The 23,658-nt window shown below is 40.0% G+C and overlaps 1 protein-coding gene across 5 annotated transcripts in view; it reads left to right on the top strand.

The window, feature by feature from the left end:
• col12a1b (collagen, type XII, alpha 1b) overlaps nucleotides 1-23,658 on the top strand; it is a 153,423-nt gene that overhangs the window by 61,335 nt on the left and 68,430 nt on the right. For 3 of the 5 annotated variants that reach the window (XM_039782832.1, XM_039782831.1, XM_039782834.1), the window contains exons 27-41: nucleotides 64-203; nucleotides 2,423-2,555; nucleotides 2,673-2,690; nucleotides 4,451-4,590; nucleotides 8,968-9,097; nucleotides 9,912-10,051; nucleotides 11,434-11,563; nucleotides 12,348-12,487; nucleotides 12,592-12,721; nucleotides 13,494-13,633; nucleotides 15,781-15,910; nucleotides 16,869-17,008; nucleotides 19,491-19,620; nucleotides 21,435-21,574; nucleotides 22,220-22,349. In XM_039782832.1, coding sequence (XP_039638766.1) covers nucleotides 64-203; nucleotides 2,423-2,555; nucleotides 2,673-2,690; nucleotides 4,451-4,590; nucleotides 8,968-9,097; nucleotides 9,912-10,051; nucleotides 11,434-11,563; nucleotides 12,348-12,487; nucleotides 12,592-12,721; nucleotides 13,494-13,633; nucleotides 15,781-15,910; nucleotides 16,869-17,008; nucleotides 19,491-19,620; nucleotides 21,435-21,574; nucleotides 22,220-22,349 — 1,911 coding nt within the window. The remainder of the gene's footprint in view (nucleotides 1-63; nucleotides 204-2,422; nucleotides 2,556-2,672; nucleotides 2,691-4,450; nucleotides 4,591-8,967; nucleotides 9,098-9,911; nucleotides 10,052-11,433; nucleotides 11,564-12,347; nucleotides 12,488-12,591; nucleotides 12,722-13,493; nucleotides 13,634-15,780; nucleotides 15,911-16,868; nucleotides 17,009-19,490; nucleotides 19,621-21,434; nucleotides 21,575-22,219; nucleotides 22,350-23,658) is intronic. The other 2 variants (XM_039782833.1, XM_039782835.1) reach the window with 1 other exon arrangement.

Genomic DNA, 23,658 nt, shown 5'->3' with positions numbered 1-23,658 from the left:
CTCAGACCTCCTCGTAATCACCAACACATCCTTCCTCCCTCTTGTTTCTGTCTTTATGGACAGATGTCGTTCCTGCGCCCAAGAACCTGCAGTTCTCTGAGGTGACCCAGACCTCGTTCAGAGCCACGTGGGAGCACGGGGCCCCGGACGTGTCTCTCTACCGCATCGGCTGGAACAAGAAGGGCGAAGGCATCCCCCAGTTTGTAAGTTAGCCAGTATGGTACGGGGTAGCTATTTTTACTGTGTTAGCTACAGTCTGAATTCAAATGCAGCCTGCAGTCAAGACAAAGACCAGACCAGCAAGACTTTTGTTCAAGACCAAAAAAATAAACAATATTTGTCTTATCATATTATAGTGTTTTTGTAATTCTGGGGAAGAAACTGAGGTGGACAAAGACATGTTTCCGAAAGGTTTTTAGAAGAGTTTAGAAATCTTACAGAGCTAAGACAAGACAACTGGCATCTGGACTTGTATCCAGATTGTATCTGGATTTGTTTTGTCCTCTTTACTTTTCTCTTCGTCATCAGAAATGCATCTTGAGCAGCTGGATAAACTCTCCAGTCAAGTTCTGTGTCTTGAATTATGCAAATGAGCTTTGCTTGGGCAGCACCGTCTGTCTGCAGTCACATTAAACATCTGGTTTGAGTTGCCTCAACCAATGATGAAGGTTTTCGCCTGCAGCCTCAGTATTTTATTCCTCTGAATAAAACCGCAGCAGTGCAGCTCTGAGTTCAGGTACTGCTCCGACTTTCTGACCTTGTCCAGAGCTATACCGCCCACCTTCTCGTAACAGTCCAGCCTCTCTAACACGTAGACTGGGTCGGTGAAGTTACGATTATGAAACTGGGTATGGTTTTGTTTAAATGAAACAGTTGTTCTGTAGAACTGTCATCTACGAATTTTCTTATTACTGACGTAAAAAAGAATACAAGACAAGAATGATCCGTTGTGGTTTCACAGGTCCTTTAAACTGACATGCCTCACAAAACCCAGTTATTGTGTTCGCCAAGACGTAAGTAAAAAATCCAGTTCAGCTGAGGCAACAATAATGCTCTCTTTGTTTTGTTCTTGTGATATTTTGGCCCTCCAAGTTTGTTTTTGCTCCCCCACCCAGCATACACTTCAACACAAACATGTGTGAATGAAATCCATACCAGGTTGTTCATTGCAGTCTTAGTTCAGCTCCAAATTTAAAATGATTAAACTTTCTTTATTGGTCGATTGTTTTATTGGTTGCTGCGAAATGCTTCTCGTCTCAGAGGTTGGGTTTAAATGAAACACACTGCAGGATGACATTTTTTTTAAACTCTATTTTCCGTGTTTATCAGTTGGATTTCATTCAAGGGTTGCGCATCTTTTTAAAAACAAAATGACTATTATTTCTGTGAGAGGAAGCAGGAAGTTGTCATTCACGTACACTGAATCAACAGAAAATACATGTAAATCAATGTCCCTAAAAAACGTTTTTGTTTCTAAGGCTCCAACTTCTCCAACAAAAAGTACAAGCTTGTAGTTTGCTGTTTGATAGTTTACCATCCATAGTGTTTGAGTGACTTCTGTAAATGGAACAGTCCCTCCAGAAAAACGCGATTATGCGATCACATAATTCAACGCATAATCAGCCAAAGTCTGCATATTTATGCAGGGGGGCCGAATTTTTTCAAATACGCCGCACTTTCGCCGCATAAATTGCCGATTTCCGCGCAAAATATGCAGGACTTGCATGATTTCATTATCCCGCATTTCGTTGCAACAAAGTCCCATGATATATCTTAGCAGAAAGTTGAAAAATGTTGCGTTTACTTCACACAAGAGCAGCCATTTTCCCGTTGCCATGGGAACGTTATGAAGTGACGTAATTACGTGAACTTTATCGAAAAGCAGGTGTTGGGGGAAATCACTTTTTTTCTCTTTTTCATCAAACCGCAGTTTTTGTAAGTTCCCGCAATTTCATCCCATAAAATTGCATAAATATCCGGCATATTCCATCGCATTTAAAAAAAAAACATGCCGCATAATCAAGGATTTTTGCCCGCAACAATCACAAAAAAACATTTTTCTGGAAGGACTGAAATTGTAGTTTAATGAGCATCAAGCCCAAAGAATGGAGTTGAAGGGAAAACAAGCATCACACGAATTTGGACTACATAGATAGAAGAAGACACTTCTTTCTGAACACATCTTCAACAACCTTTTGGAGGCGAGGTGACTTTACGGAGTTCATGCAAAAGATGGCTCTCCATCCATGACTTTGATTCTTCCACGTTTTAATTGCTGAGGATTTCTTTCTTTCTTTCTTTGGGAAAATTACAAAGGGTCTCCAACTGCTTTAAAAAATATAGTTTATGATGTCCTACTACCATAACATAAGATACTGTTAACATACTTCTTTTATTCTTTTCGTTCTGTCTCCGTCACCAGGCCATCATGAATAGCGATGAAACCTCCCACGTCCTGCAGAACCTGGACCCCGACACCGAGTACTCTGTCACCGTCACGGCCATCTACCCCGATGAGTCGGAGAGCGAGGACCTGATAGGAAGCGAGCGTACATGTAAGCACCCATGTACCTCTATCAGCTCCCAAAAAAACAAAAACATTTTACACTCACAGAATTCACTTGACATTCAAATAATAATGTTGTTGTTGTTTTCTCAACATCTCTTCCTAGTGTTAAAGGCTCCGGATGGTATGTCATATGAGAAGGACAGGTTCCTTTTCATTGTATTGTTCATGATTTTGTGTGGAATTTGAATGTGGACCATAAGAGACAGTGTTGACATAAACACACTTTTTCTTTCTTAACTGCATGAATGTGCATTTCAGTGTTTTACTGAGCGTTCACACCACAAGCAATACAAGTAGATAGATGTTCGTTGATTTTCTGCAAATAAAGAAACTTTGGTCACGGCTGCCTTTTTACCTTTTAATCATTTTGTTGCATCAGAAAGCAACTTAACTTTAGGCTTAGATGAATAATACCTGACCATGAAGACAAAAAACACTTGTATCTGTTGGTTAAAAAGCAAAATCTTATTCCGACACATTGAGTTTTGTTTTAACATTGAACATTTAAAAAACCCTAGTGGTTATCAAGACAGTTGCATGAGGCTGGACAAACTATTTTGCTACATACATTTTTGTTTTGGGCACAACCATTTTCTTCCAGATAAATAAATCTTATCTTAACACTGGACATGAAGATTCTCTGTTTTCGTCACGTGGCATAAACAAACGTATCATATATAGCTGTATTTAAAAAAAATTTACATTTGCAAATGTTTCATGTCATTTGTTAGATTTTTGCAAATTTTCCCCCAGATTTGCTTCCAAGTAAACATGCAGTAGATTGTGGTGTGAACGTAGATTTAGGGGTTTTAATGAAAAAAGGGGTTTAATGTAAACCTGTAACATGTCGTCCTGCACAAACCTCCATCCATGTGAATGATTGTTTTAATTCCACCATCAATCATTTTGTTTTTTTCCCCCATCCTTAACCATTTTGTCATCGTAACATTTCTGTTGTCACAGTTTGATTCATCTCACATCGTAACGTCATGTCATCAAGTCATCATTCATCAGTGTTCACCTCAGTCATCACATTAATGCTGTTGCATGTTGTTGCATTATTGCACAGTGTTTCTGCTGTAGGGTTGAAGCTCAGTGAACTTTTAAATGAACATTTGTTAGAATTCCAAAATTTGGATAGGCTATAGGGCCTATCCAAATGTATTTGGTACAATACCAACATTTGTTATATCAAACCATGTATGTCAGGGCTTCTCAAAGTCTGGACCAAGGTCCGCATCCGGGCCAAATGGTAAGTCAATTTCTGACCCAGGCCATACCTCGTGTTATAAATAAAATGCGTTACAAGTGTCAAATTTTCTATTTATTTATTTATTATATTAGTGACGTTGAACGTACAATAGTGATGTATCGGACCATAGTTGATCCGTACGGGTACTGGTATTGGTACAAAAGTTGACAAGGAAAACTCGGTGCTCAACTTGAATGTGTGTTGCTTTAAAGTTATTTTGTTATCGCTAATTGTTCCAGACCTTTGTTTTTGAATAAAAATTAGATGCGGACCTTTGAGTAATAAGTTTGAGAACTACTGACATATGTATATCCCAAAGCTGAAGGGACATTCTGCAATTTGCAGGCACACTCGGCACTAACTGTAATAAGAAAAAAAACAGCTCAATAGTTATTGATGTTAACAGATTGAACTATTGAGATAGCAGATTTAAATTCAAAGTAATTGACCTCCAGCTCTGCTCTGAACAGCTTCATACTGCTGCTCCTGTTTTGCTGCTTCCATCCTCAAATTGACCCTTCCAGCTTTTGTGACCTTGTGGAAGCATCACCATCATCATCCTCACCATCGCTAATCCAACACAACTGATCTTTCTGTTTATCTCATTGGATTTCCCTGTGTGCCCCCAGTGCCCGCTGAGCCTCCTCGAAACCTGAGGGTTTTTAACGCCACCACCTCCACACTGACGGTGAAGTGGGACCCCGCCCCCGGGAATGTCCAGAACTACAAGATCACTTACAAGTCCGCCACTGGAGGCGAGCCTCTCTCAGTAAGTTCACTGCTAATTTTATGGTATTTAAAACAACATTTTTAGATACAAATACAGTGCTGTCATCAGCATACATAACACAGTAGATATGTCCTGTTTGCACAAGTTAAAATGTGTCGAGGAAAACTAACAAAAAAATAATGTAGCTATTGGTTTATAGATTGTATGAAAGTTATTGGGAACATTTCAATATTGTGCATTCCTAATTTTAGATATACCAGAGTCTCCTGGAAAATAAAATCGTAAAGGCAGTATATTTGATTTAAACTCAATAAAACGTTCTTTTCTAGCAGGGTTAACATAAAATACTTTCCGCCTACACACACACACGCACGCACGCACGCACGCACGCACACACGCGCGCACACACACACACACACACACACACACACACACACACACACACACACCATTTTATCCAAAGACGAAAGCTGGAGCTGCTCCAATGACATTGAACAATAGAGTGACTGCAGAGATTTCTAAAATGTTTATCTAAGTTTTTACATCCAGATTGGCTTCAGTTCAAGAACAATTTTGTATAATCTGAGGTTTACCAGGAAATAAATCCCTCTGTTCCATTAGCACATGGCTGTGGATGCACACTGGGTATTATCTGTTTGTGCAGGTTTAGAGGAACACTATGACTAAATTCCTTTTTAGGGTGGATTTTCCTGATGGTTTTGCGAAGTGAGGTTTTATTCAACTCTTTTGGTGCGGCGGTGCTTTTTGACCACCGGGAACATTTCCAACGGGCTTTAGCTGCTTGATGACAAACCGATGGCTATCTCATTGTGATGGGGAGCTTTAAATCTGTCAGAAGATTTTGCAATACAAGCCCCAGCGCACATATAGAAACAAATCAATTATGAACTGTTTGAAATGATGGGAAGTCTTCCTACTCTCTAGAGATATACTTTCAGGATCTCCAAAATGGAATAAAAAGCCATAAAACTCTACCGGTGCAGGAGGTAAAATTATATAAAGGCAAACACTGTGTCGTCCGCATGCATTTTTATTGAATAGATCATTTGAAATAAGCCATGTTTGAGCTATTTAGAGATGACTGCAAAAAAGAAGTTTAATAAATCAGGAGCTTACACTGACAAAAGACAGAAATACATTTTCTGTAAGGCACCAGTGATGGAAAACTCCCTTTATTTAAGTACCAAAAAAGTCCTGCACTGTAATTTATTCACAAGTATCAGCAGTAATCTTAAAGTAAACTTAAAGCACCTATTTTTAAGACAGCGTAGTTTTTACGCTGTGTGAAACCTCCACTTTCAGGGATTCATGGACCTTTATGTTGGCTAGATATTCAAATGTTTAAAAGTGAAAGAAAACTGGAGTGTGTTTGCTTAATAGGTAAAAACAAAGATCAATTTCTTCAACAAATGCAGAAGAAAACACAACTTTCACAAAACAAGATCTAAAACATATTCCAGACAAGATTTTACCTAACAAACAACCAAAGTAATAGCCTGGTCCTACCAGACTCTGGTCCATTTCATGTGTCCAGAGAGTCTGGCCACTCTCCATTGACAAGTGTTAACTTCCTTGAAGGCGGGTACTCTGTTGAAGTTTAAAACTATTGGATCTGCCCAGAGCCAGTCTGGATCTGCCAGAACCAATTGCTAACGTTTGGTCGTGACGTCGGCTTAGCATCGCTCCTTCACCACTAACGGAGCGAGCTGGAAAATCAAACTGTTCCCGAACCCCGTGGGGAGGAGGGCCACGACATCATGGCCCCCAACACAACTCAGCAAAGATTGTTCTTGCTCGGGCTTTAACTTCTGGATATTCTGCAGCGCTGCCACAACGGATCGAATGGCTTCGCTCGCATCTTTCTCCGCCGCCATTACGGAACTACAACTCAAACTAGTGCACGGCCTCAACTATGGCCAACCGTGGGATAAATGTGGTTTTAGAAAAAACATACAATATTTCCTCTAAACGTAGATAGTCTCCCAAAATAGAACTATTGTAGTGAAGTAGCAGAACCCCAAACTGCACTGACTCAGTTACAGTACATGAAAAGCTAAATCCCTTGATTAATGGACTGTGATTTGACATCATCCTCAATCATCTCTGTCACTTGATGATGATGATCATTATCGTCTTCATTATCAAGTCACAGTAGAGATGTTTGAACAACAAAACATTCAATAAATCAGGGAACAGATGTTGCCAAAGACATTGCATTTACAGTACGAGTTGGATGTAAAATTGCTCGTCTCTCGCCTCCTGAGATCCACCAAGTTGTCCTGAAGGAGCTCACCATTCTGAGCTCCGTTGTCCAAAATTTGACGTTTGGTTTATGACAGCATCTCGCAGTTAGAGGAGTCCCGCAATCGGCCCGCCAAGCTCGCATTCCTGCACGATGACCCAACAGTGATTAGCGCCTGGAAATAACTTTAAAGGAAACTATGGGCTGTATGAAAAGAATTTCAGTGAGTTACACATTTTGATTGTGTCTCTGAGATGTTATGACAGTGTTCCCCCAAACAAAGTGTCAGGGTGGAATCCTGATGTCAGCGGTACGAATGCGTCTAATGGATCCCTGATCCCCTTCACGGTGTAGGTCAGATGTGCACAACAGGAGACTCAGAGCATCTGGTGTCAGGTTGTCGTCTGCAGCCTTGTTGTTTTTCACTTTCGTCATATGAAACCAGACAGGATGTTTGTTTGTTCAGGATCAACCCCGGGTTTCCTCACTGCTTTGAAAAATGTAGAAAAATAGTAAACTTCCACCTTGGGAATTGTGCAAATAAAATGAAAAATTACTGTTATCTTAGGTCCAGATCTGTGCTAATGATATAAGCTCTATTACTGAATATAGTGAATATTTACAGTCAAGAAGAATGATAGCTGTAGACTTAGGTGGTCTTCCTGTAACTCACAGTGAAATAAATCATACTGGACACCCACAGAGATAAAAAAAAAAAACAACTAGAAGGGCTCCCGGACAGCGCAGACCTCCACCGAGATACTGTAGTTTATTCTGACTCAATCCAACACACACACCGTCCTGCTGCCACAAACACTCACTACAGCACCAAATGTGGATTAATCCGCCGCTGAAAATAGTACCCAACAAATGCCCTATTTCCTCCTGTTTGTTTGATGAAATTAATAATAATCAACCTCAGAAACATCACTTCAACTCTGATGAAAGTAAAATAAATACATATTTGACATATAGTCATTTTCAAATCAGAAGTTACAACGCCCTTTTCAGAATGGATTTAACCGGTGACTTATGTTCCAACAACACATTTAAGAGTTGTTGTTTTCCTGCTGCAAGAAAATTAAAGCTCACTTTCAGGTTACAGTAAAAAAAATGTCTTGTTGTAGTCAGTCAATTAAACAATGAAGTAAACGTTTTTTCTTCTTTAATTTGTGGGGAATCTTTTTTTACATAAATACAATAAAATACAACAAAAGCATAAATAAATTCTTTCATTTGTTGTTAAAAAAATGTAAAACTTGTATGACGACATGGCTTCTGTGATGAATACAGTGTCATGAAACGAGCAGCTCAGTTACCTCACGATTAAAAGATCTTCTCGTACACAAAACTTTCCACAGGAGCCAAATGCCTAAAATACTGATGCAAATGTGACGCTATAGCCTCTGCCATTTCTCTCTTGGCTACCAGGCAAACTGTTTACACCCTCTATGAATGTGTTTACAGTGTGGGATCAATTTCATGATATACTGCCGAGCTGTTTGCTCAGGATTTCCCAAAGGCCTGCTTGGATTCCCTACCAGAGAAATACTTTACGTACTCATGTGTAAACAATGTAGATACTTTGCTGACCTCGTGTCCTCAGAAACAGCGGCTCGGCGTCCAAAACATGACACACTGCGAGTTCTTGTGCATTTTAGAGTTTCAGTTTAGCTTTTGGAAGACGGATCGATGACGGCAGGGATAAGTGATTACACATTTAAGGACATTAAGATGCTTCTCTCAGCTATTTTGTAGATTAGAGTCTTTTCTGCTCGTTTCACTTTTGATACAGGATTTCATATATTTTTGTTCTTGTATTTAATGACCAGAAGTGGATGAAGTATTTAGATCTTTTACTTAAGTAAACATTAGCAATGGCAGAAAAACTTTAAAGTGCTCATATTTTGCAATTTGAACTGTGAAAATAGCCCTTACCAAACTCTTGCAATGTTAATTTATAACAAGAGACAAACTTCCCTGGGAACATAGGACCGTGGGAACCCATGGATGAGCCCGACGCGTGACTCACTGCCAGAGACGTGTCTTGTTCATGCGTCAGCCACTTTGATGAACTGCTGTGTCGCTGTGAAGAGAAAACGTTTCTGACTCCGCCAGTGAGTCTCACTCGCTGACATGTTTCCTGTGAACAGACGCAGGTTGGAGGGAAGAAGACCACTGTCACCCTGCCGAAGTTGGAGCCCGACACGCTGTACTCCGTCACCGTGGCCGCCGTGTACCCCACCGGCCTCAGCAAAGACATCAGTGGCGAAGGACAAACCAGTAAGAGTCGGACGTCACAAAGAAAATAGTTGTCACTGTGCTGCAGACGCTACTTTCGGCTACTTCTGTATCTCACAGTGGGGAAGGAAGTAATCATACCAGTGGAAAAGTAAAGCATATGTTTAAGTTAATGTATCAACATAAAACATCAAATTTGCAGAAATCAAACCAGCTGCTGAAAAAAAAAACTTGCACTGCGAAATACAAACGTTTTGGATTGGCTGTGGATAGACATGTGGAGATAAATGGGTTCAAATCTTTAAATTGACATTTAAATTATTATCATTTGGTCTGCAAAGATCTTTAGATGTCACTTAAAACCATACATCTTCAAATTAAGAGGTTTTCAGATATACTTAAGGATTTCAAGTGTGCCTTTACAGGCTGTGGGAATTTCAGTTTTTAAGGTAAATAAACTCTTAAAAAACTAATTGGATTATCTGAAAAATCACAGAGCAAAGAAACTGATTTTTTTTAATTTATTTTTTTAGATCATAGAAAGTTGATGTTTGGGAGATGATGGCATGGCTTTCACAGGACAGTGACAAAAGGGATAAGAAAGAATGAACAAAAGTAGCAAGGAAGAAAGTAAAGAAGCATATTTTAATGGCGATATTTTATGAGCTTATTTCATGTTGAATATAAAGTCTTGCAAAATAACCCAGATACTGCAGCTTTGAGAAAGATGCAGTGCTGTAAAAAGGACAGTAGAGAATGTGCTAAAAGATAAATTGCTGGTACTTCAGTGGAGTTCAGTAAGTGGAGTAAATAACGCGACTCGCTGCTAATGAACTGTGTGTTTCTGCTGCCTCAGAGCCTCTGGGTGGAGTGAGGAACCTGCAGGTGTTGAACCCCACCATGACCACCCTGAACGTGCGATGGGAGCCCGCCGAGGGCCGAGTAAAGGAGTACAAAGTCATTTATGTCCCGGCCGCCGGAGGAGCTGAGAGCATGGTAGGACTGGTAGGACCCCCCCCCCCATCCGCTTCCTGTCTGCTGGTACTGTGCAGCGTTGAACTTGAAGCTAAATCACTCACCCGTGTGTCTGAACACGTCCGGCACTTTTAAATCCTTAATGCTCCTCTAGACTCAAAAATGTTCTTCACCATGAAAGTTATGTTATGTTTTCCACTTTCTTATCATGTGCCAAAACCACCACACCTTTGCTTTATTAATGCATGTTAATAACTATAATTAATTTATTGAGTGCAGTTTTCATTTGGCTAATGTGTTTATCCTGCTTTGTCAAACAGCCCTCAGGCTTACCCACTGCAACCAGTCTGTTTCTGTTGGAGCATAATTTAAGTGGACAGTTTGGGGGTTAACTGACAGCCGCTGATGCTAAGCATCCTACACAACCTTCTATATTCATTTCCAGTGTTGTAATGTATTGTACTTAAGTAGAATTTTCACATATATCTCTACTTTACTTCTTTATTTATATTCTCCGGAAATTTTTAGTTTTACTCTACTACATTTCCCCTAAGCATCTTAGTTACTCGTCACTACAAAATAAAATCTGAAGAAATTTGGGTTACGCTTTACTTGAAGGTATGTACATAAGAGTGACATGACACTGTCATGAACACATGTCACAGTCATGACACATGAACCCTAACCCTAACCCTAACTTGTCATGACAAAAACGAATGACACTTAATGACAGAAGCGTTATGTCATAAACGTTTATGACTTGTTTATAATGTTTATGACACGTTCATGACAGTGTCATGTCACTCTTATGTAGATACCTTCAAGTGAAGTGTAACCCAAATTTGTTACACTGGAAATAAGCAGGTTTTTCGAATCATTGCTCTTAGATTGTTAAAGCACGCTCCATTCCAGTTGGTAGCGTAATGACCGTTTGTTGCCAAGCGGCGAAAAAACAACATACTATGTTAGGCCAAAACTAATGAAGAAGAGGAGGAAGCATAATTATGATAGTGTCATGGCATCACCTGGTGCAGGCTCTGCCGCCATGGTAACAGACGATGACCACCCATGACGACAGTGGTGGTGATGATGATAACGTTACTTATAGTTCATAATCAAATGTTGTTTTTTTACTTTTACTTCTAATACTTGAGTACATTTAATATCAGAAAATTACTTTTGATACTTAAGTTCAGTAAATATCAGACATGTTTACTCGAGTAATATTCTAAAAGGAGACTTTAACTTCTACCAAAGTCATTTTCTGGTAAGATACTTGTACTTTCACTAAAGTATTGCCTTCAAGTACTTTATAAAAAGACTGCCTATTTCTAGTTGCATGCTTGTTTCTCTGTCTGGGTTTCGAAAAGCAGCTGATTTGTGTAATTTGTTGTTGAACTCAGGAAACGGTGTCTGCAAGCACAACCAGCACCACTCTGCGAAGCCTGCAGCCCGACACCCTCTACACCGTCTCTCTGGTTCCGGTTTACGCTGGCCGAGAGGGAAAGACCATGTCTGAGAATGGAAAGACAAGTAAGACTCAACACTGACCTGCACAGAAGTGGAAGCCATTTCAATTTCCCCATACAAATAAACATAGGTTTTACTGAAATGTTTAAATAAAGGTGAAGTTACTGATTCAGTCTTCAGTCTAAAAGAGTAAAACTCTTCAGAGTAAAAGATGAAGTTAAAATGTACTCAGTGATCCATTTTTTTCTGTGTAACAACAACACATCAACCGGTGTTAAATAGGCCCTTGGCCCTGTTTTGCTCTGCGCTGGTAAATTGTATCTATGGGATGCATGTGTTGTCTACCTGGACGTTATTGTAATCAAATGTTGTGATTAGGTCTATAGCTGGCACATGAACAACCCTTAACCCTCCTCTTGTCCTCGGGTCAAATTTGACCCATTTTCAAAAAGTTTCTATATCAGAAATTTGGGTTTCTGTCAACCAAATTGTCAAAACAAATAACGTGGATGGTTCCATACAACGCTCTTCACAAGTAAAATATATGATCAGTTGACTACTTAATTGAATTTGGGTGTTTTATTCAATTTTATAGCATTTGAAAAAACATAAAAACTTTAAAAAAAAAAGTGCAGGAAGAATCAACAAAGACATTCGAGAAGTGACAAAAAAAAAAGCCGGGAAAGCTTTCATTTTAAATTTTGACCCAGAAAAACTAAAAGTTACGTGGTCGACGGGAAGACAACACAAGGGTTAAACATAATTCAGTCGGGACTAAAACACAACAGATTGATATCCTCTCAAAATATTGAAATAACAGATGGTGGTCTTAAAACATTATTTTTAGGGCCACTGGGAGGAGTGAAGAACCTGAGGGTGACGGACCCCACCATGACCTCTCTGACTGTGAACTGGGACCCGGCTGAGGGAGCCGTCCGCCTCTACAAGGTCTTCTTTGTGCCGGTGGCTGGTGGCCGAGAGGAGATGGTGAGACTCTTTCACACCTCACAAAAACAGATCATGCAGCCAGCTCGGGGATTAACTAAGCATCTAAATGACTTTTTTTTATTATTATGAATCTCTATAAACAGGAGCAAGTTCCTACAGGCACCACCTCCATCATTCTCAGGAACTTGATGCCCGACACGCCGTACACAGTGTCAGTGTTACCCGTCTACCCAGCCAGGGAGGGGAAACGCCAGTCAGAGGACGGAAAGACGCGTAAGTTACCGTGGGACTGTTCAGTGGTTCAAAAGGGATTTAAAACAAAAGGTCATTGCGGGGTTTAGAAGTTCCAACGTTGAGGTACAAACTGTCAGGTAAAATCTATTCACATTCAAATCGCGATTAAAGCTCTACCGATTCAAAATCGATTCATAGAATTCCAAAAATCGATTCAAATTTTGTATTATTTTTTTCAATTGTATGTCTACTCCAATCACATGGGAAAAGTAGCTAGATTTACATAGTGTGAATCATTTTTTTTAATCAAGAATCGTTTTTGATCGAAAATCGATTTTGAATCGAATCTTGAGCCTAAAAATCAATATCGAATCGTGACATTTTCTGAATCGTGCACGCCTACTGTCAGGTGATCACGCTTTCATCCTGCTTTTAGGTATTCTTTTTCAGATTTTACTGTATGTTATGTTTTACTGGGTTACACTTTACTTGAAGGTATCTACATAAGAGTGACATGACACGGTCATGAACGTATGATAAACATTATAAACAAGTCATACATGTTTATGACATAATGCATTTAGTAAGTGTCATTTGGATTTTGTGATGACAAGTTATGGTTATAGTTAGGGTTCATGTGTTCATGACAGTGTCATGTCACTCTTATGTAGATACCTTCAAGTAAAGTGTTACCTTTTATTGTTGTGACTTCATATAAAGCACTTTGGATACCTTCTGGTTGCTGTAAAGGGGTAAATGAATAAATGTTGATTGATTTAAAGTTTAATAACAATGATTTTCCCGCTCGCAGTGCCTTTGGCCGGAGTGGGCAACATGAGGGTGACCAACCCGACCATCACCACTCTCACTGTGACCTGGAATCCTGCCGATGGAAACGTTCAGGGCTACAAAGTGATCTACAAACCTGTGGATGGAGGACTGGAGATTGTGGTAAGATCCTCTTTGCTCCTTTGTTTCTCCCTTTAATAGAACATATTCTGTATAAGAAACAAGAACCACACTTTGAAATGTAACAGGTTTCGCAGCAGAAGTTAATTAGAAAAACCTTTTAGACTTTATTGAATTCTTCAAAAGAAACAAAACGATCAAAGCGCTCAACGGGGATTTAGTGATGTCATGCCTTTTTGACAGGATAATCCCATCATGCCGCACAATAGCGCCTAAATCCTTTTGCAAGAGGACATCCGTCATCGTTGAAAATGTGGGGTTTATGTTTTCTGGAGCAGCTCGTAGAGAATAAGTACGTGTAAATCCAGTTAATGAAACGCTCGTTCAGGCTGTAAAGAGCCATGAAATCACAGCTGACTGACGATTTGGCTGCTCGGCTGTTCAGAAATGCTTCACTTTTACCCCCTATTAGTACGTCAAAGTCAATTCTACAGAGGAAGTTTGAACGCCTTTGCCAGAGGAGTTTGAACAATGAACAACAATGAACAACAATCAATGCACATTCTGGAATAACTGGATTTCTTTTAGTTAGTTTGATTCATGATTACATTTGTAAAATCTCCCAGTTTTAATACAGGAAATGGAAAAAGTTACACAGACAACATGTAAAAAATAAACCATAAAAACAAAGGTTTTCACAATTTTTACATTACAGTTCCTTATATATGTAATTTTGTTATAAAAGTTCTATAACCTTTTATTTTTAAATCCTCTTACAGGTTTTACTGTCATGTTTGTAAGCAATTATTCACTAAAGATAAGTGTGTGTGTTAAATTATTCGGAAATGTAAAATGTAGACAGTTTTTAAGGTGGTTAACTGGTTTTGGTTTGAAATCCTATGATGGTCTAAATACTGTTTTAAGAAGCTGTTCTGTCCTAAAATGACATGAAGTTATTGTAATTTTAGAGCAAAAGAAGAAGTTTTTGAATATTTTCACAAAATATTTTGAACTTTAGCACTAAAAAAGCAGTTCAACAGAAATTTAATCACAAGTGCAGTAAACTGATGAAGTTTTCTTGACAATCTGCTGATCCTCGAGAGGAAGGTTTGTCTTTCTACCCGCTGCGGGTCAAAGGTCAGGGCTCTTGGCTGCTGGTGGAAATTTAGCCTCTTGGTAAAGGGCACTTCGGCAGGGTGTTTAGTTCACCAAGTGTGTGTTTGACTCTGATAAGGACACATTGCTGTCGTAACGTTGGTCTGTTTGCAAGATTAAAGGCTGCAAATCAATCAGTGTGCTTCTCTGCAACACATTCTCACTCCCATCGCATAAAATACGGACGCTTGGTCAGGCGCAGAACGGGACAGTTGGGTATAGGTAAAGAAGAACGGGATGGTTGGGTTTAGGAAAAGAAGAACAGGACAGTTGGGTTTAGGAAAAGAAGAACAGGACAGTTGGGTTTAGGAAAAGAAGAACGGGACGGTTGGGTTTAGGAAAAGAAGAACGGGACAGTTGGGTTTAGGAAAAGAAGAACGGGACAGTTGGGTTTAGATAAAGAAGAACGGGACAGTTGGGTTTAGGTAAAGAAGAACGGGACAGTTGGGTTTAGGAAAAGAAGAACGGGACAGTTGGGTTTAGATAAAGAAGAACGGGACAGTTGGGTTTAGGTAAAGAAGAACAGGACAGTTGGGTTTAGGTAAAGAAGAACGGGACAGTTGGGTTTAGGTAAAGAAGAACGGGACAGTTGGGTTTAGGAAAAGAAGAACGGGACAGTTGGGTTTAGATAAAGAAGAACGGGACAGTTGGGTTTAGGAAACGTGACACGCGGGACACGATCCCCGGTGAAAGTCCTGTGTTGTTTGACCCATCCATCCCCCCAACCAACCTCCCTATGCGGATTTTCGGGCTTTCATACTACTCGCTACCGTAGCCGCTCCTAATGCTACGTCATCTTCAAACGGCGTGGAGCTGCTGCTGCTCTCCCCGGTGCGTTCTAAACACACGCCGAAGGGCGCTTTTTCCGACGTATCTGACGCTGACAGCCACTGCCCAAACGTCCGTATTTTACGAGTTGGGAGCGAGAACGGGTTGTTCTCTTGGAAGTTCTCTGTCCTGAGAGAGATTTAGCTGCTTGCTGCTGGAAGATGCGCGGGGAACCCTATTTTGATTGACTCACTTTGCCTTCGCAGGAGCAAGTGTCGGAGAGCACCACCACAACGATCCTAGAGAAGCTCCTGCCGGACACCCGCTACACCGTCACTGTGGTCCCGGTCTACGCAGAGGGAGACGGACCCAGCCTGACCGACGAAGGGAAGACAAGTGAGTATCTGTGGTCATGAGCTATTGGTTGTTTGGTATTTAAGATTTTATTCAGGTTCGAGGGCTTCAATGAACCTTGAAAAAGCACCCGAGTCTCCAAGAGATCATTAAACACATAATTTCCTCTTTAAGTCTTATTGAGGAACAGTTGAAGGCTACTGAAAAGTCAAAGGACAATCGCAAAGAAAAAGAGACATATTAAAGGTAGCTATTCTTTGAACCTTAGCAGAAGTGGAGCTAAAAATGTACAGGTTGTCCTGAGGGTGGCTATTTCAGCTAAATGTATTCTGACTGCAAATTCAACTTCAATTTTGATATCAGTAACTTTAAATGTTTCAGATGTTCTGCCACCATACATTTTGTGCAGTAAACGTAGCCTTTCCTAGTTGATGAAAATGTTGGTTGTGGATATATTTTGCCTTGTGCAACATCACAACCAACAGACATCTTTGCTATTGTGCTATTGTGTTGTTAGCTTCCCAGTTGTTCAGTTCAGAGTTCTTTATTGTCCCTCAAGGGGAAATTTGATTTGCAGTTGGAGGTTCAATAAAAAGGCACAAAACATAATTAAAGGCACAAAACATCAAACATCCTAGCAGCACACAACCAACAGATTGATTGAGAACAATTTCATCACTTGGAAAGTGGGCAGTGTCAAGTGGGCAGCATCAAATAAAATCCCTTGAGATTGTCAGGAACAGTGATTTCTACTGGTGTCACAGAGAGGCCCAAGTGACACTAATAAAAACGGTGCATTCAAGAGTTGTGCAACACAGTATTCAACAGCATCAGTCTCACTAACCTAAAGAAAAATAAGCCAGAGAAGAACCATTTTCTTTGCCGTCCAACATCTGGATAAACTGCCCCCTGGACTCCAGTAACCTCTGACTAGACAGCAGCTGTGCGACGCTCCGATCCAAGCGCTGAATCCGTCTTCCTGTTTGGTGTCTCTGCTTAGAGCCACTGGGTTTTGCGAGAAACCTGAAGGTTACCGATCCCACCACCAGCACCCTGAACGTCCGCTGGGACGCCGCGGAGGGAAATGTACGCGAGTACATCGTGATCTGGGTGCCCACTGCCGGAGGAGAGCAGGATGTGGTAAGTCTGCATCTGGTTACGACTCAGTAAATAGTATGCCACCAGGTTCAACACTTTTCCTAAGTTGGTATTTACTGCTAAGTAAGAGACACTTAATGGTAGAGATGATCAGCACCATTCTTTCCTTCCCGATACCTGAACTTTCATATCGGCCGATACCAAGCATGATCAAATACCAGTGCGTTATGTCATTGCTATCATTGTTCGTATGACCTGGCTTAGGTTACAGTAGCCTCTTTACACATACACTCCTGAATAGGAGAAAAACGTTTTTTTTTTTTTTGCATTTCTCTAAACCAAACCAAACAGCGATGGTGGCTCTGCTATATAGTCTTGGGAAGGAACTTGCTTTGGTGGAACATTTGCAATCCGCAAAAGAAAACGCCACATACAATATTAAATGAAGTGAACTGTTGACACAATACAGTAACGTGAGCTATTTAAATCAGCTGATACATGGTTAAACCTCATTAGCTCTTACTAGTGTATTGCCATATGTACTTTGTCCACAGCAATCCCACCAATCGGTCCCAAAACGTCCCAGTTAGAGAGGAAATGCCCTAAACATATTCTTTGTAAATCTTTACAATCATTCCCCGAAAGAACCGAGCAGGCTTGCCTTGTTGCACGATCCAAATTTTCTTTAAAACTTGAGATTTTTTAGCGTGTAGCTTGCTAGCTCGAAGTTTGTTGTTGTTTCTCGAAACGAACCAGTTTTGCAAGGTGAAGGAAGGTTGTTCCACCAACTATCCAGTAAATGAACTGTCGTCGATCCAGACTATTGTTCGTATGACCTGGCACAGGTTACAGAGAAAGAATACCAAAGAACTTTCTTTTATTATCTACTTTTACAGTCAGTCATAACAGAAAAAGAAGATAAATAAACTACTTTAGAGTAGATTTTTTTTCGGTGCCAAATTACCCGGTATTGCATCGGTGCATAGATTCACATACCGATACCAGCATTATAGGCAGTATCGGAGGCATTTCCGATACTGGTATTGGTATCGAAACAACTCTACTTCATGGCAGCATAGTGGGCAGAACTCAGCCATTTTTATGTAACTGTAAGGCTTTGCCTGTTCCAGATGTTGGGTTTTTACCAAAAGCTGAAAACTTCATCCATGCCCCATTAGTATCTTGGTTTTATGACTGCCTGGAATGTGAAATGAGATATGTTTATTTTGCCACTTTGAGGCATTTTAGCTCTCATAAAGTAAAAATTGTTCAGTGGCAGTCAGAATAAACCTTTATTTAAAATCCTCTCATTCTGTCCCTCTGTAACTGACAGTTATTTATTTTGAATTATTGTAACTGCATCTGTCTTTGATTGTGGATTCTTTGGGCCATTAGTCCACTGTGAATAATGTGTTGTTTTTAGAAGCCTCTGTGTTGCATGCTTAATTAAAGGACCGAACTTTACCAGAGATTCTGCATTTATACAGCGGCACCACTGACTGTTAATGCTTCTAACCTTAAAGCTACTTAAGGTGAAAAACTGTATTTAAAGGAGTTAAATGAACCAAATTTGAGAGCTGATGTTAAGAGCTGATGTTCACTCTAAGATTAGATTAGACCATACAAAGCATAAAACCTTTATTTTCTGGAGTGTAGGACCAGACTGCTACCGAATTTTACTGTTCTGGAGAAGTTGTCTGGCTGTTTATGTCCGCTCTGCTCCCATGTTGTCTGATTGAATGGGGACATGTTATTCTTCTTCTGTACTGTGTGAGCAAATAGCTTAGTCTCACTTTTGGCCTCAAATTCAAATTCCCTCAACACTAGTGGAGAAAGCCAGTGGCGTGACATGATAACACTTGTTTCCAAAGCAGTTTCATGCAAGAGCTTTCTTTCCTTTTTTTGTCCTGGAAAAAGAGCAATATAACGTTATCGAAAGATGAAAACCACAGAATAATGTTGTTTTACATTGACTCACATCTAATGGGAAACATTTGAGAGTATTGTGGGATGGTTAAACTCATCTCCACGGCAGTTTCAACAGTATTCTATGAAGCAGTGACAATGTCTTGAGGGGGTCCATTTCATTACCCTCAAGATTATGTCACTTGGTTCCAGTAATGAAATGAGATGATTTGGTTTGGAAACAACTGGAGTTATCTCAGCTCACTGGCAGATTGCAGGACATACTATTGGATTAAATGGATAAATATTAAATTTGCATGCTCTCCTTCTTTTTGCCAGTTTGGTGCTTTGCTCGAAGGCCCAGACTGTCCCAGGACAGTGGAAGCATTCTGCTTAAATCCGCCTTTATCTCCAAGCTTCTACTGTTCCTGTTACTGAGCCGCACAAAAACAGTTAAAGCTGCATCCAAGAAAACTGGGCTCACAACACATTAAACTGTGACATTGTTCAGTCTGAGAGTCTTTCTGCGTCTGCCAAAACCTCTCTTTTCTTTTTCTAAGAGTTGTCCCAATTCTTAGAGTTCACCGAGTTCAAAGTTGTTTCCTCTCTCCGCGACCAGGACCAGGTGTCTGGGACCACCACCTCCACCGTCCTGAGGAAACTGGAGCCCAACACTGAGTACACCGTGACCGTCGTGCCAGTCTACCACGAGATGGAGGGCAAGTCGCAGTCCGCAAACGGGAAGACAAGTGAGTTCAGATGAGTCTGTTGATCGATTTGTAGCTGCAGGAAGTGGCCTGGATCCTGAGAGAAGAACAACGCTAAGCCAGAACTCATGAATGTGTTTTTCTTTTGGATGTGGAAAAAGAATAAAATAGAGTAAAATACAACTTAATAACCTACATAGGCCAAAAACCTTAAAGTCTCTAAATCTTAAACTCACCATGAACTAATAAAGACAACAAAGACGTGACTTATAGATTGACAGGGTGCCGTAAAAATATTAAAAGTAAGTACAAGAAGAAGAAATAAGACCAAACCACAAAAAATGGGGCAGTTCTTGCAGGTCAGTTTTAGAGACTTCTTCGAAACAACTTCAGCAGCTATAAATACATTTTTCTATCGGACAAATGTTAGTGATGTGGCACCGGAATCGTGAAACTGTTAGCCAGAAATTTAACCTAAAAATACAGGCGTTTGTCAAATCATCCTAAATCATCAAAGTAGTATAATAAAATGATTTAATAAAAAGTCCTGTCCTCACTAATTGGGATGCCGTAGATTTGTTTGCCTAAGTGAAAGATGTCGGGTATGTTTGCTTCACCAGCAGAACCAGAGTGACGACTTAAGACTTTAAAGAAATGAGAACATTTCCCAAACAACAAGACACTTAACTCTTGTTTTAAAGAATGTATCTGAGACCAGTAAGGTTCGTAAACATGAGCAGGAGGTGATTGTTTATTGGCGTCTGATTAATGACACATTAAATATCCCAATCTTCAACATTTCAACAGTAAATTTACTGTACGTAGCAAGGACTCTTTGAAAATACAGTGTAAAACTTCCTTCGCCATGTTTTCTGAACAAGATCCGGTAACACTTCACTTGAAGGTATCTACATAAGAGTGACATGACACTGTCATGAACGTGTCATAAACATTATAAACAACTCATAAATGTCTATGACATAAGGCTTCTTTTAGTAAGTGTCATTTGGTTTTTGTCATGACAAGTTATTTTTGGGTTAGAGTTAGAGTTCATGTGTCATGACTGTGTTATGACAGTGTCATGTGTTCATGACAGTGTCATGTCAGTCTTATGTAGATACTTTCAAGTAAAGTGTTACCAAAGATCCAACTTTGATTTGAATTTTCTGTTGGTGAGTGGTCGTGGTATAAGCGAGATAATATACACTAATGAGTACTCATATAGAAAATATATCATTATATCAGTACACAACAGCATGTATTATTGCTTACTCAACATTGAACCTTTATGGGAACAATAAATAATGCCCCGTTCAGACCGACAGAGTGACACAACCTGCTTTGGTGGTCCATCTGGACCCTCCCCTCGAGGTTGGACGCAGGTTTAACAAAATCCCTGAAAAGTGAGAGAAAGATGTAGCCATTATTTTAATTGTCAATTAATCTGTTGAATTTTTTTCTCGTTTAATCGATTAGTTCGTTTGGTCTATAAAATGTCAGAAAATGGTGAAAAATGTGGATCAGTGTTTCTCCAAAGCCCAAGATAACATCCTCAAATGTCTTGTTTTGTCCACAACTCAAAATATATTCAGTTAACTGTCACAGAGGAGAACATGGGGGGGAGGGGCGAGCTTGCTCTGTTTTGTTTGAAATTTACTTGGAATGTCAACAGAAGTGACAGGAACTCATAGTGCACCTTTAATTTAATAGCTGACAACTAAACGATTGATCTTTGCAGCTCTGGAAAGATGGAATAAACTGGGGCCGTGCTTTGAGGAGACAATCATCACAATGTTAGTAAATGACCTACACAATTAATCTATAAATCCCTTTTGTCTGTAATTGCTCCTCCGTAGATCCTTTGGGTGGAGTGAAGAACTTGCAGGTCATCGACCCGACCACCAGCAGCCTGACGGTCCGCTGGGATCCAGCGGTGGGAAACGTCCGCAGCTACAAAGTCTTCTACGCTGCTCAACCAGGAGGAGAAGAAAAAATGGTACACACTGTTTTCGTTATATGATGAGTGTTTACAAGTTTCCGACCGAGTCATAACTTTGTATCCAGGCCTCGAAAGCAGGGTTCAACGATAATGGTTGCCTCGATGGCCCGGGGCAAGCAAAACGCCACATCAGGCAAGTAAATATAACACCCCCAGAGGGCATCATCGTATCATAAATGGCGTTATCGTTCTCTTGCCGTCGGAGAATGCTTGTTGATGATTTGATTTGAATGTACCGTTGGCCAATCAAGAATTGAGTTGGTGCTTAATGCTTTTGACGGGGTTTTTTTCGGGGGGGAAATTTACACTCTTGATGCTTTCAACATTTGACTTTTTTTTATGTTTTGATGTTTTTGTTGAATTTTTATTTCTTTTTTTTACGTTTTTTTATTTTTTTTCAAACATTTTTTTTAAATGTTTTTCAAAAGAAAGAATTATATTATTATATATATATATTATATTATATATATATTATTTTTTTTTACTTGCTCGACCGCACAAGTGAAAAAAAAACGTATCGTTGAACCCTGGAAAGGTTTCAGCACGGCTCCACTCCTGTTCGCTTCACTGTGGATTCAGACATTCTCACCATTATTACATTAAGTCGTTACCGTGCTGACGGCGGTTTTAACCCACCCACAGGAGGAGGTCTCAGGAGGAACCACCACCACCATCCTGAGGAATCTGGACACCGACACCGTCTACAATGTGGCTGTTGTTCCCGTGTACCCGGACGTGGAGGGCATTCGGCAGGCTGAGAAGGGAAAGACAAGTGAGTGACTCGCGTTTACATTCGAAGACATTCAGCTCTCGTCCACGTGGACACACAATGAGCGCAACAGTGGACAGAGCTCACATTCCTGAAAGCACGAGAGTGAAATAATCAAATCTCAAACTATGCCTCCGTTGTATTGTTTGTGTCAGATGGGAGATTAGCAGATAGGACTAAGGCAGGAATGTATCTGCATCTTTACTGCATCTGGTGCACCCTGCAGGACTGAGCAAACACTGAGAGTTAGTTTGTTCCAGACTTATGACATCTCACTTGACTGGCAGCCATTTACTTACCACTCATTCTATAAAATACAACTTTAAAGGCTCTAGGGCTGAAAGTAATGATTATTATTGTTTAACACCAATATGTGGATTTTTTCCTCCATTATAGGATTAGTTGTTTGGTCTATAAAAAATTTCAGAAAATCAGTGTTTCCCAAAAAGCCCAAAATGACGTCCTCAAATGTTTGTCCACAACTCAAAGATATTCAGTTAACTGTCACAAAGGAGAGAAGAAACTAGAACACATTCACATTTAACATGCTGCAATCGGAGAAATAGTTTTTTTTTTCTCAAAAGAAATAGTTGACGATTAATTCAATATTTGACAACTATACGATTAAATGATTCATCTTTGCTGCTCTGAAAGGATCATACCGGTTCTGGGCTATTAAAGAATGTATAAAAAAAAAAAAATTTAAATGTCATCTTTACCTCATTAAAGTGATGCGTTTCCTGTTGAAACGCAACGTTGATGGTCATTCTAAACTGTTAACCAGTGGGATCTCAGCTAGGTAAAGAAAAGCAGAGCGCTGACATTAGATTGAAATGTCGACATGGTCCTATTGGTCTGATTTCATGTGATGAGGACTCTTTGTACATGCTGATTCTCTTATTAGATTGGTCTTTGCCTGTCGTGTCAGATGATGCCTGAGAGGAAAGACAGAAAATCTCTCCTCTTGTGTTGTCAGTGGGAGAGACTAAGAATCAAAATATACAAGTGAGGAAAATGTGGATGCAGTTAAGGGGAATTAAATGGACCCATTGTTCACTGTCCTGGAAGTCCAAGTCTTTAAAACTGTGCATACCTTTCCAAAGGATGCTAAACAGTTTGAACTGGTTCGGGAAATCTCTCCCAGTTGGTGCATTTGAGGACTATGCGACATCCAAAGAGCTGATGTTTTCTTGCAAGACTACACAACTATGAAACTCCCATTATTCTTTTCATGCCATTGATGTTTGCATGATTTATTTTGTTTTTATTGCGACTCACAGAGGAGATGAGATCCACGGAGAACAGAAAAAAA

The sequence above is a fragment of the Perca fluviatilis genome, chromosome 18, assembly GCF_010015445.1.
Source record: "Perca fluviatilis chromosome 18, GENO_Pfluv_1.0, whole genome shotgun sequence".
Taxonomy (NCBI): Eukaryota; Metazoa; Chordata; class Actinopteri; order Perciformes; family Percidae; genus Perca; species Perca fluviatilis.
The sequence above is the reverse complement of the archived record's forward strand: the minus strand, read 5'-3'. Positions and strand labels throughout refer to the sequence as shown.